Source organism: Eumetopias jubatus, unplaced genomic scaffold (assembly GCF_037043125.1).
Source record: "Eumetopias jubatus isolate StellerSeaLion01/CBP00866 unplaced genomic scaffold, mEumJub1_p1.0 scaffold_2, whole genome shotgun sequence".
Taxonomy (NCBI): Eukaryota; Metazoa; Chordata; class Mammalia; order Carnivora; family Otariidae; genus Eumetopias; species Eumetopias jubatus.
The window spans coordinates 83,099,863-83,113,673 of record NW_028274808.1 but is presented as its reverse complement, the minus strand read 5'-3'; the positions used below and the strand labels follow the sequence as shown (position 1 = coordinate 83,113,673).

The following is a 13,811-nucleotide window of genomic DNA, read 5'->3' as shown; positions in this document are numbered from 1 at the left end:
TTATATTTGTAATTGTATATTCTTTTCCTTTAAAAGCACTCTCCAAACTATATAAGATTTAGGGCCCAGAAAACTAAGACCTGTCCTCCTTAGAAAGTTAAGGATCTATTTGAGGTCTTTGAACATGAATTTATGGTGATGCCACTTATCCTGTTGGGTGATTCCCTCCAACAGCACCTGGTTGCTTGGGTGCAGAAGAAAGTAGAGTTGGGCTCATTCAGAATTGGGTTTTGGGAGTTGGGACCATGTCATTAAAAATATGGACCATGGAATTTAAACCGGACAAGGGGGAAGCAGAGAAAGGAGAGGTCTGATGGATCATGCAAAGGCGAAGTGTTAATAGGCTAGAAAAGCTGTTAAGAAGATTACACAGGAAGATCTTAAAAGATCAAGTTAGAGGACATGTGGTTAAAGGAGGATGCTGGAAGTGAATGACAAAGTCCATAGTGGTGATTGTTTGAGGTGATTTGAACCACAGGAAATGATACGATCATTTGTTCTAAGAAAAAGTTTCAACTCTAATCTGCAAGCATGTGTGCAACCTGTCCCTTGCCTGTAACCTTACTCAGTCCAATGTCCCTCTCACTTGCCTCACTGCTGCCTTCATTCAGGTCCTCGGGAGCTCCTTCTACACTGAGGACTTGTACACCTAGTAGTTCCTCTGTCTGGAATACTCTCTGCTGCTTTGCCAGGCTGATTCCACTCAACCTGAGGATCTCCGTTTAAAGTCTTTTCCTCAGGGAAGTCTATCCCAACCTATTCATTCTCCTCCCAGGGACAGATCTTCCTGTTAATACGCCCAGATAAAACTCTACTTTTCTTTCACACCATTGCATACCACACATAACTGTATTGTAGAAGTTACAGCGCTAATTATCTGTAAAATGTGTTTCTCCAGGATAGAGGAGTACAAGAACAGGTCTGGCTTTCCTCCCTATCCTATCCCAGGTCCTCAGGGACTTGCACATACCAGGATATTCTATAAGTATTCGTTGTATGAATGAAATTTAAGAATCTTATGTGTGATAGCTTTTCCAGCACACATTTTAATGTATAAAGATATAAAATGTGATTTAACAGATAATCTAAAAATGGCATATGTTAAAATAATGCAAATGTCCTTTCTAAAGTACACACATGAAGATGTATCTATCTTCAACCTCTCCCCAACCCTTATTTGATCTCTTGAAATACAAATCTAAAACAACACAGTTGAAGATAGGGAAAATACTTAAATATTTCTTCAAGTATTCTTCTGTCTCATAGAAACGAGATAACTGAATCCCTTATTTGAAATAAAGAAAAGTTTACTGGAACTTCCAAAAGCTAAATATTACAAGATATATTACAATTTTCCATTAAAAAGACTTTATAACAGGAGTGGAGATAGTGATAAATTTTCTAGAGCCAACAGTGAACTAATCTTATGAATGTTAATTACAAATACTCAGTGTATATACACATTTCCTACGGGAGAAGTGGAAAACAAATTCAATGATTTATTTTCCTTTGGACTTGTGACAAAATCTGCATTCACACACTTAAAAAGAATTGCTCTGGTTTATTAGCTGCTGTAAAAATGACAATCACTGGTATTCTAAAAAGCCTTACAACTTAAGAAAAACAAGTCCCCTCGCTTGTTCTTTCCCTCTGCCCTGGTCAAGGTTATCCCTTTTATCTTTTCATAAAACAAGTCTTGAGATGCTCCTCTCTTCACAACATCTTACAAATCTCCATCTAAATGCCTCTTGAAGGAAGACTTACCTCTCACCCCAGCTGACTGAGTCCACCCCAGTTATTCTTTCACTTTACTATATGTTTCCCTCAGGGCACAACATTTATCACAATCTGTACTTCGGTTGACCCTTTGTTTACGATCCTCTGCCACCACAGGAACGTCACCTCCCTGAGTGCAGGGATCTTGGTCACCACCCCAGCACCTAATTCCCTACTGCAATTGTACATTTTCCAAACTGAGAGGAACTGCCGAATATGAATGTCGTGTTAATAAGCAAATGCCCACTTATCTCCTAGTATTTTTGGCAGTTTTATCCGATTATTTACATTACCTTCTGAAAATTGTTTTGGGGCTTTGTTTTTCATAAATAAATTGGAAAAGATATTGCTATTACAGGACAATGGTAAGCTCAGGACCAGGTGTCACAATTATAAAACACACCAGTAGGCAAATAGTACTAGGACACCCAGGGAGTCTCCCTGTTCTAGACCAACATTCCAAGGGTAGATTCTAAACAAATACAACGTCAAGTGGAAGAAACTGGCCACAAACGGAGGGAGTGTGAGACTCTAAAACGTCCCACACAAAGACTGTCAAATGCTTTGGCCACACTAAGCGCTCCCACCACTCTGGCAGGCCTGCTCCGGGGACCAACCCAAGCCAGCCCGGGCGGGTCCCCCCCCTCCCCCGTTGGTCCCCCCCCTCCCCCGTCCTCCCCACCAGGCCAGTCGCCACGGTGCGCTCCCCCCTCCGCCTCCCGGTCCCGGCCCTTGTCTCCCCGGCCTGGATCCGCCGGGTCGCGGTCGCCCTCCGGGCTGTTTTGCTTGCAGGCTGTCAAGTACAGAAAACCCCCCAAACTCCTGATCTTGTGTACACTACACACTCTGATACCCGACAGAGCCAACATGGCAAACCACGAACTGACACTCGAACGTTCCTCGCTCCTCCCAGGGCCCGAGCCCCGGCGGCCCTGGCCTCGCCCGGCCTTCCCCTGCTAGGGGCCGGCTAGGGGCTCCGGCCGCCGCTGCCGCAGGGCGGCTGAGGACCCCGTTCCAGCTTTCCGAACTACAGATCCCAGGGTGCCTCTCGGACTCCCGCTCCCTCCCTCTCTCGCTCCCTCCCTCCGTCCGCTCCCTCCGCCCCCGGCCCTTGTTTTGGCTGGAAGCGCTCCGGCGGAGTTTCAGAGAAAGTCTGGGCAGAAACCGGAGCCGGCCCGAACGTGGGAAGGGGAGGAGGAAAGGAAGAGGGAACCGGGAGGCTCGGCCGCTCTGAACCTGCCGCGCGCCCCGCGGTGGGGGAGGCGGCGCGGGAGGAACGTGAGGGGACGGGACAGTGGGGTCGGTCCCCGGAGCGGAGCAGCCGAGTGCCTCGTTCCTCCGCCGCTCCCCGCCCTCTCCGGCGGCGGCGAGAGCGGACCCACCCTCCGGCGGGACTTGCGCCCTGCCCAGCACCCGCCGCCCAGCGACGCTCCGCATTTCGCCGCCACCGCGGCGGCTCCCTGCGTGGCCCAGGACCTGCCCTGCGCCTGCAGGAGACCCTCGCGGTTCCCCTTTTCCCTCTGTTCGCCCCCCGCCGTTCCCCGGGCGCCGCGGGGAAGTGACCCACCCTCTCCCGAGGAAGGGGAAGGAGAGGATCGCGCCCGGCGCGCCGAAACCAAGGGGCGAGCCGGAGTGGGCGCCGCGCGCGGGGGCATTGTGTGAGTGAGTGTGTGTGTGTGTGTGTGTGTGTGAGAGAGAGAGAGTGTGCGCGCGCGTGCAACGTAGTGTCTGTTTCCGAAAGCGCCTGGGGAGGTCCTGTTCCTAGGGGGCGGAGCGCAGGGGACCGAGGCTCGGCTCCGTTCAGGGGCAGAGTTTTCGCTGAGCCCGAGCGCTGCTGAGGCGGCCGGCGGGACGGCGCGCCTGGCGGCTAGGCGGGCGCACTGAAAGGCCCGGGCGCCCTCGGCCCGGCAGCTGCCCCTGCCCCGAGGTGTCGGCGTTGGCGACGCTGCCCGCTTCTGTTCACGTCTGCGGACCCGTGCGGGAGACGCTCGGACGCGCACAGGCAGTGCGCCGCGGAGCCCGCTCGTCCCGTCTGTCCCGGCTGCGCCTCGGGAGAGCCAGGTTCTGGCCGCTGCGCCGCCGGCAGGCGTCGGCTGCGTCGGGAGCGCGCCCGCCCGCCCCTCCGCTGCCCGGCCGGGAGCCGGAGAGGCGCGCACCATGAGCGGCGGCGAAGTGGTCTGCTCGGGATGGCTCCGCAAGTCCCCCCCGGAGAAGAAGTTGAAGCGTTATGTAAGTAGAGCTTCGGCCGCCTCTCCTTGGGCCTCACGGCCCGCACCGCTGTCCTGACGGCGCGCGGGGCTGGTTCTTCAACTTAGTCCCCCATCTCTTTCCCCTCGGCCCCTTCCGCGGCAGGCTCGGGACCGAGGCTGTAAGCTCACGCCCTGGCCTGCCTCCACTTTGCCGGCTTTCTTCCTCCAGATTCCAGACGGCCTGCTTTGCGGGCCTCATCGGCCCGTGGGAGGGCCCGGCATTTCCACCTAATGCCTGCTGCATGTGTTTATTACTCCTTGTAGCAGAGGTGAGGGGAAGAGCATTCTTCTTTCTTTATGTTTGCATTTAATCATCGTGGGGCTGCTGTATACTGAATTTCTCGCAACCGAAAAACCGCTGAGGTTTTAGAACTCAGCAGCCCTCTCTTTGGTCCGCGCTCTCTCTCGTTTTTCCCCGTTCCTCCTCCCCCCACCCCCCCACCCCGAGGTGCGGGGAAACTGTGGACTGTGGACCTGAGAAGTTGGTATTAGAAACCAGCATCTCAAATCCGTGCAGAAGGGAAAGAAAAGTTGCTACGCGCCCTGCCGTTTGCTTAGCAGGGTTCGCATTTTCGCGGTTTTGAATCGAGGGACGGTGGAGTTTGGCCCGAGAGCCTTGGCAGTTCGCTGCGAGAGGAGGGCGCTGGGGGGAGCCTGGCGGCTGGTGTCTGGGCGCCTTGGACGCGCTGTCAAGCCTCGCAGGAGGGGTTACAGCTGAGGCCAGGAGGATTTCTGTGTGTTGCGGTCCTTTCCCAGGCCACCAGGGTTACTTAAATGGCATTGGTGTAATTGATACAAGATGCTGATTATGTGTTAAACCATTTTAGCTGTTAAGAAAAATATTCCTTGAAAGAACCAACCTGACTCTGGGGGACATCGATGTCCTCTTCAGGGATCTAGAATCTTATCCCCTTCTCACCCATTGGTTCTTTTGTCGCTGCCCTTTGCAAAGGAAAGAAATGACACGTTTGTCCTGGCGTATGGAGCCAGTGTTTTTCTAATAAAATGTGTTTTCAAAAGCAAAATGTATGCCTCCTTAAATCTAAATTTACTTTAAGGGGCCCGCACTTCCAATGGAACTTGATTCTTGTTGAAGGATATCTACACCCAGTATTAGAACCCAAACTAATCTTATTAGTCACTGCTTGGTTAGTGAAGTGCAATATTTAACTTCACCAACTCACCAGTGAGTTTCTGGTTCACTCTCTGCTGAGCATTTGTTATAGGCAAGTAATTCTCGTTTAAGAACTTGATGCCACGCATCCTAAGAAACTTCTCCAGAAATGTGAACCCTTCCAGATCCCGTCTCTTGACTTAATCACAGTTTCCTGAGTGTTCTGGTGAAGATGCTAACTTTATTCCAACACTTGTGGGACGCCGTGGTTCATTTAGTTTTTTAGTTCTAAAAAGAAGGTTGTATGTGTGTGGGAAGAGGGAGTAGGGAGATAGGTGTGTTTGTTTTGAGAGGCACAGTTTAGGAAACACACAGACCTAAGGAGGAAACTCAAGGACTGTACATTTGCCTAAATAGGTAGTGATTATAGAGACTTAACGCATTCTTTCACATGGTTGGTTTATGGCTCTCTCAAAAGATGCCTACCACTGGACTAGGCACCATAAGATTAGAAAATACAGTAGGAAGGAAGCCCTGCCTAGTGAGCTTGCAGTTTAGTGTAATATAATTTAGGAAGAAAATCAGCCAAAAAGATTGTCTTAGCAAGGACAAAGAAAATGAAAAGTCCCAAATAAAAATATATGTATTATTTCATTTGATCATTACAACAGTTTTATGAGGTACGTATTATCTCTGTTTTACAGATGAGAAAACAGTTTCTGTAACCAGAATGTGCCACCGACAGAATTTGAACGTAGATCTGCCTAACTGGGCTATCAAAGGTTAATGAATCATCTAGTTCATTTCAAGTGGAGCTCAGACTAAGTCATCTTTAAAGCTCCTTTCAGTTTATAACTTTCTAGGAGTCTGTGAATATTCGTTGCGAATGCAAGGAAGAAGCGAGTTGGGGATAAGCTGTGTAGTGCTAAAGAAACATAAGACCCTTCAAACAGCTTTCTGAGTCTACGGAGAAATGAGACAAGAATATGTGAAAAAGTCAGCCAACAACATAAAGTGGTTTCAGATTGTGTGCCCAAGCTGTTATTTATTTATTTATTTTTAATAGATGTTTTGAGGAACAAGCTCAATGTCGTCTGAAACCATGGGGATGCTTTAGAGAGATGGAGGGCTCTCTAAATTGTTTTCAACAGGGGGAAGAATATGCCTAGCAGCTTGGGGGAGGTGGGGTTTTCTTGCCTGGCTGAGCACTAGTGTTTTCTTTATACACGGATATGGCCCAGGAAGACAGTGTGCAGGTGGCTAACAGAATTTAAGGGGTCCCAGAGGATGACTAGAGTGTTGTAAGTTATAATGAGGCCTGTCTTATAGTTTAGCAGTCAAGTTGGTTGCCCAGAAGTTTTTGACATTTCCAGATTATTGATCTTTAGGCTTTGGTATCCAGTTCAGATTGTTTTTGCTAAAGCAGTTTTGACCCTCAAAGACATACATATATTCATGCATTTCCGATTTTTGTTTTCTTTTCATGTAGAATCTTTATGAAAACAAAGGGTAAAAGGAAACATTGTTGGCCATCCAGTAGACAAAATGTTGCTTGATAATAGTTTTTAATGAATAGATTTGCTGTAAAAATTTATCTTGGATGAGTGGTACTGTGATTGTTAAACAAGACATCGGGAGTTTGAACACTGATTCTTTTGGGAGCATTTGGCCCATGGGATTTTGACGGTTGTCTCGCTGTTTACAGTATTTACAGGGTAGTCCAAATGTCAATTAAGATGATACTTAAGGGCTTTTACATGACAAAAAATTTGTTTTAGTTTTTATCTTTAAAGTCATCTTTTGTTATGGCTCCTGTGCATTCCATTTACAACTCCATTTCATATTTACTGTTTCATAGTCAACTCACACAGCATTGTTTTCTTTGCACACTAGTGTGTTCCTCTGGTCTGAAAGCTTTTCTTAAATTTCCTAGAGAGACTGAAAGGGACATCAAAAAAAGAGAGAAAGCCTGGAGGAAGTGTGTAGATTCCCTAGCCTTTTCATCTCTTTTTACTTTTTTCTATATCTGTTTGCAAAAGGGTAAGAACCTCTTCTAATATATTTCATCCTCTGAATTTTTTGAAGTCTACTTAAAGTGGAGGTGAAAATGTCCATGCTTTCTTTCAATTTTGCTAGTGCTGTGTTTTGTTTTTTGTCCTGTGTTGTATATTAAACAGCTGCTTTTTTACTTTAAGGACCTGAGTGGAAACATACAGATCACCGTCACTAGGGTTACAGAAAACAAGTAAACTCTTGGTAGTATGCACTTAACAGTGGCGCTCAGATTTTTAAAGAGTTATTTAAAGACAAGTCAGCCATTTGGAATAATGGTAGGATTTTCATCAGGACTTGAAATTTCAGCCAAGATAAAATGTAAGTCTGAAAACAAAGGATTGATTTAAGCCAGCTGGCTATCACTGTATCTCTGCAGGAGGAGCTTCCCTATGGCCTGCCTCAAATCTGGACACCAAGTTTGGGCTCCTTCATGGCCCAGCTGTCAGCATTGGGCAGGTGTGCAATCTCAGCAGGAGAACCTGCTTCTGAGGCCAGACCAAGGTGGCCTGTGAGCTGCCAGCCAGCCTGGGAGTAAGACCTCGGCCAGTTCCCGGGTGTGTAATCTGCACCCAGCTTGGGCTCCACTCTTCAGCTGTCAGTTAATAGGATGGTTCTTGTCCGGACTTCCAGAACATGCCCCTGGTTTTGGAATTGGGCCTAGAAACAGAAATAGCCTCTTCCTCTGGGTGGGCACCTGACCTCTTACATGGAGGAGAGGGGCACAGGCAGCCAGAATTACCATGCCCTTGTTCGAGGACAGCCCAGGATCTGTGCTAAGCATTAGGTCGCTGCTCAGTAGTGTCACTACAGCAAATGGGACTGTGATGTCTGTAAGCTCTTCTGTACTTTTTTTTTTTGCAATTACCAGTAGCAGTCAAGGGACCCCGAAGCTTTTGCTTACAGTGACTGAAGGAGCATAATTATTCTGTTGAAGGAATTTTTATCTTGAAAACTTCAGGATAGTAAACGTCCGTTCAAATTCTTAATGTTTTCTTTTTACCTTTTCTCATGTGGTAGAAACACTGTTTCTGTTACCAAAGATCATCAACTACCAATTCCATTAAGCCTTCATGATAGGTAATGATAGTTAATTCTTTCATTGTGCCTGGACCTAATGATGAGTACAAAACTCTCCATGTAAAACTTGCTGAATTCCTAAATCTGATTGTTGTCTTTTGGGATTTAAAATTATCATTGGGAAGTTGTATCAGTTTGGAAGGTAGTTTTAGAATTCTGATGTTTTGAAAATTTGGTTTTAAATTTTCTAAAAAGATCATCTTTGAAGAAAATACAATAATATGACAAGAGTTATACTTGGATAATCTGGTTGACAGCTGTATTGGTTATTTCAGTGTGTTGTGCGATTATTAAGTCTGCTTTAAAAATAAGGAAAATAAAATGATAAAGCACTTTTTATGACTAAATTCCATATATATATATATATATTTTTTTTTTTTTTCTTAAGTTTACTTTCAGTAATCTCTGCACCCAGCTTGGGGCTCCAGCTCATGACCCTGAGATCAGGAGTCGCATGTTCTTCCAACTGAGCCAGTCAGGTGCCCCAATAGAATTCCATATTTGGTAGTCAACATAAAAAATATGTAGATAAGGTCTTGATAATTTGCAGATTGAGGAAGTTTAAGAGGTGGTAGATTCAAAACACTGAGTGCCGTCACTCCTAATTTTCTCACAGAAACGAACAGAGGAGAAGGGACATCACAGCAGGTAGACTACTACTTTATTTTTGAAGGATTTGGAGTAAATTGTGCTACTGTGGAAGGAACCCTGGACAGAGTGTCAGGACCCAGGATTGGACTTGACCTTACCATTGTCCGGGTGATACTTTGACCATTCTGACCTCGGTTTCCTGATCTGTAAAATGGGGAAGGGGCATGCAGATCTAGATTCTAAACTCTCTTGTGGCTTAACATTCCTTAGATATTTCCTTGGAAGTGAGAGGCAGAGGGGGGAGCTTCTCAGTAGGCCTCTTTTTTGGGAAATAAATTTTAATTTTCTTGCTCATCTTAAATAGTTTAGTGAATGTATGAGGAACTGCTGAAGCAGAGGTTCTTTGGGGACCCTCCAGCGTTTGCCTTAACACAGGTGCACGGAGTACAGGGCTGTGGGGTTGCTGGAGTGTCATGGTGTCCCCAGCACCCAGAGCTGTGCCTGGCTCAGAATAAGAAGTGCAACAAATATCTGTTGACTGAATAAATCAACTGGTATTTCTGGAGTTTTTGTAATTTGTCATGTGTGGAATACAATGGAGGGAAAGGCCCACTCCCTGCCCTCAAGGAGTTTCTAATCTATCTATGAAGACAAGCTGTAAATGCACTGACATTTAAATCGTTTTACAAGACATATGTTATAAGGCCGTATATGATTACTTGCCAGATGAATGATTCAGACAATAATTGCTTAAGAGGTCAGACTGAGAGGGGAACGGAAGGGGGCTGCCAGGGAAGGATTCACAAACGACTTTTCAGGCTTTGTTCTTGGAAGAACTAAGGTCTTGCTGGCAGAAATAGCAAATCCTAAGGGAAGCCTGGTTTTAGAGGAAGAACAAAGACTTTGTGTTGAGTTTAGACATTGTAGTGAAGAGAACAGCCTCAGAACACCTCAGTTTCAAGCATGGAGTACGACTGTCAGCTGTAAAGTCTATAGTTTGAGAAGTTTCTGTGTCTGCCATGACCTAAGGCTCCTGATGGGATCCTGACCACAAGTGAATATTATGTGTCAGACAAGAAACAAACAAACAAAACAACTCGTTTGGTCACCTGAACTTATTAAAATTCCAAGGGACATGTGTTATTTAAGAATTTCTTTATGTCTGTTTTGAGCTAAATAATTCATTCTGGCAAGCATTTAGTTTACAACAGAGAGGGAGCATGTTCTGGTGGGAGGGAGAATAAAAGAGCCTTTGATTCCTTTGCTCCTGAGTTCCAGCAGGAGGGCCAGCACTGCCTTGGGCTAGTGTCTTATTTTGGACTTTGGAAGCCATCTTAGCCCAGCTGTGTGAGGCCAGCTAGGGCTGGAGGAAAGAGAATAACGCCATTGGGTCTCATTAAACCCCCTCTGACTGTTGTTGATGGAGGGGTTTCTCTCATTTCACATTCCTCAAATTAACATGGTGGCTAATTTCCACCAAGTTAGAGCTTCATCTGAATTTGCCATTTGAACTTTGGCTTGAAGTCACAACGTTTCTGTGACTCCTTTTATCCCAGTCTATGGACTTGAGTACAGGAAACTTAACAAGTCACAGGTCTCTTTATTCTCCCCTCTTTGGCTATAAGCACAAATAAAATTAGCATTCTTTTCTTCTTTAGATTACTCCTGGGGAAAAGTGGTTCTTTGTACAGTGGATTTCCACATCCATTAAATAAGTAGCCTCTTCAGTTGCCAAGTAGATGGCTGGGGGGTCTTAACTGAATAGTAGGTGGCAGTTGAGGCCTGCGGAAGTACTGGGAAAAGTCACTTTCGTCACTTTGACCGTCCCCGACTTATATGTGTAAGCCCCTTAAATAATACAAGAATGCCTTAACTGGAAAAGAGAATCTTTTATATTTTCAGCAGTTCTTTTATTCATAAGCGCAAAACTCTCCCTAACTGAAGAGAATAATTCTCCTTGCTGAATGCATATGAAGTAGGACCTAACAGCTTTTGACTCTCTTGCAGCCTGCTTTGTGAAAAATAGTTAACGCTGTGCACCAAAATGCATGTGTGGTTGTTATCTCTGTTACATTAGCTCTTGAAGTGTTCTGATTACAACTTGTAGCTGCCAAGCCCCGTCCTGCAGTATTATCTGGAACAAAAATTTTCCATGTGGTTGTTTTTAGCAGAGTTGCTATATGCAAACTGCACGTGAAGATGTAAGTTGCAAGAAATAGAGCTTCTAGAAGGGGAAATGTGAGTTATCTTAAATTTTTTCTACCATTTAATTGTTCTTTCCTTTATGTGTATGTCAGAAATTTTTATCATATTTCTAAACTGAGTTTTATTTTGATATACTGGAAAGAATGCCAAATTCACCATGAGTTTTCTTATACTGGTATTTCTTTTTTCTCTCAACTTTTTACTTTGAATTCATACTTGGCCTAAATAATTCCCTGTGTTCCAGAAGGAAAAAAACAAATGGCTGCATTGTTCCATGAATTAAAAACAATATACGGAGAGTCCAAATATTTCTTTTCAATGTAAAAATCTTAGGTCGTTTTTTTTTAAAGGAAGAAAAATATTAAACTTTCGCTTTAACTATCCTGTTCATTGTTTTTCTTTTCCCTTTTTTATTTTTCTTTGACTCGTGTAGTTTAATTTTTTTTTTGAAAACAGTTTTATATGTTCTTTAAGAACGCCACACATAGAAAAAGAAAACATCAAAATTCCATTTTACATTTCAAGAGAAAAGGGAGAGGAGGACCTCTATAGTCTGAAGAGGGGGGGAAATGTCAGTTGACACCGCAGCTTTGTACATTACTTTCCTGTTGCTTGGTTGAGTTGAATATTTGTCATTTGCCTACAGATATTTAGTTATTATACATGAAGTAAGCAGGTAAATATAATTTTAGGCAAGGTAAGCTTCTGTGAAATGAGGACATAGGATATTAGCTCTCAGGAGAAGGTTGAGAACTCAATCTGTTGTTGTTTTTACTTTTGTTTTGTTTTTATTTTATTTTATTTTATTTTTTTTAGTAATCTCCAAGCCCAGTGTGAGGCTCGAACTCATAACGCGGAGATCAAGAATCGCATACTCTGCCATCTGAGCCAGCCAGGCGCCCCTTTATTTTTTGTTTTTAATGCATCAGTTAGCCAGTTGCTATAACATTTTATTTGCAAACTTTTTAAGTGGGAGAAAGGTAAAAGCACTCTTTGTCCTGTGAATCTCTATCTACCCTCTTGCTCTTTTCTCTTTGTTTTCATTTCTTTTTCTGTAATGTAAGCCTAGCCACCAGTATCACAGATATTTGTGTTAGAATCTTTACAGACACATTCTTTCATCTTTTCTCTAAAAGGGGGGAGTTATTTCTGTCTCTGTAATGTGGTAATCAAGACTAGGAATAATAATGTTCCACCCAGCATGTAGATTGTTTTCCTCTCCTGAAATGCAGTTTTTGGTTACTGCTGTATTGGGAAATGTGGTCAGGCCACTTTCCGAGTAGCAGAACTCCTCCCTGAGATGACTACCTGATTAAAGAATTAAGTACCTGGTGTGCTTTCTCAGTTCCAGTCCATTACATATTCCCATTAGTGCCTTGGCCAGAGTCACAGCAGCCAAGATGAAAGTGCTTCTGGTTGGAGGGATGACCAGTTGATTAGCGGGAGAGAAGTTTTAATCTTCCACTCTTGAAAGAGAAACACTTGGTAGAATGCTCCCTCCAGTGTTTTGAATTCCAATGGCATTAGGTAGACCTTGAGGAGGAATGATCACCTCATTCAGTTAAGGAGGTATTATTTGAACCCCCTTCCCTCTGGCAAAGTTATAATTGACCCCAAAGTTGTGTAGGAGTATTAAATTTTACAAGTTCTCCTTGACAGTTTCAGGTTTGAATGTTTGAAGTGTTGAGAAAAGGTAAAAGGAAATACTGAACTAGTAAGAATGCAAAGTATTTGGGAAGGTAATTGGATCCTAGTGATGCTGTTACATAAAACCAAAGCCTTCTGAGTAATCTTCACTGGGTATATAGGTCATTTATCTCCGAAGAACAGGGTGCAAAATTAAACTGGTGCTTTTGAACAGTATTCCTTTTTTTCTTTTTCTTCACTTAAGTAATCAAAAAAGGAAAAGCAAGCCTAATATATTTTTATATTTGATATATTTTTCTAGATGATTTTCATAATGACCCACAGTATACACAGTAGAAGTTACATACACATGATCTGTTTACAAAGAAAATTATGGCTTCAGTTATCATTCTTTAGTGTTTGTAATAGGATATTAGTTTCCAGAGGACAAAGATGGCATTTGTTCTCTGTGTCTAAAGGTACGGTGTGATACTTTGCACGATCTCTTGAACAACATGACCAGATAGTTATAGAATTTTAAACCTAAAATTATAAATCATCGAGTTCAGTGTTTTTCAACCTTTCTAACCCATTTCTCTTTCATGTGTTGTTTGGCTCTCTCTTGACTTTTTATCCAGTTTTTCTTTCTATGATTTGCATTACCAAAACAAGCTATATTGCATATCTTTCCCAATTACACAAATCTCCTTCTTCCCTAGTCAAGAATCCAACCTCCTCATTTTACAGGGAGTGAAAATTAGCCTCCGGGAGACTAATTGATTTGTCCCAGGTCATACATGTTAACCGGCTGTTCTGGCAGAGCCAGATCTCTCACCCCTTGGGTCAGATCCTTCCAGTCGCCGAGGAAATGCCTGCTATGAACAAGGGACTATGAAGAATTCAGAAGAAGAGGACCAAGAGGGCTCTGTCTCCATCTTTTAGGAGTTTATATAGGATTATATAGCTTATACATAGGATGCACGTAGTACTGCAAATTTTATTATGATCAGTGATGTTCGAGATAGGACTCTAGAAGAATTTAGCAGAAGGAGGTGAATTCAGGGACTCTGAGAAGGCTTAATGAAGGTGGTTAGAAATTTCTCACCAGGATCTTAAAC

At 44.0% G+C, this 13,811-nt stretch overlaps 1 protein-coding gene across 1 annotated transcript in view; it reads left to right on the top strand.

Annotated features, from left to right (window-relative positions):
* The first annotated feature begins 3,789 nt into the window (after window positions 1-3,789).
* Window positions 3,790-13,811, top strand: part of GAB1 (GRB2 associated binding protein 1) — a 123,853-nt gene continuing 113,831 nt past the window's right edge. The window contains exon 1 of the mRNA XM_028102265.2: window positions 3,790-4,005. Within this exon, the coding sequence (XP_027958066.1) occupies window positions 3,934-4,005 (72 nt within the window). The 5' untranslated portion in view covers window positions 3,790-3,933. The remainder of the gene's footprint in view (window positions 4,006-13,811) is intronic.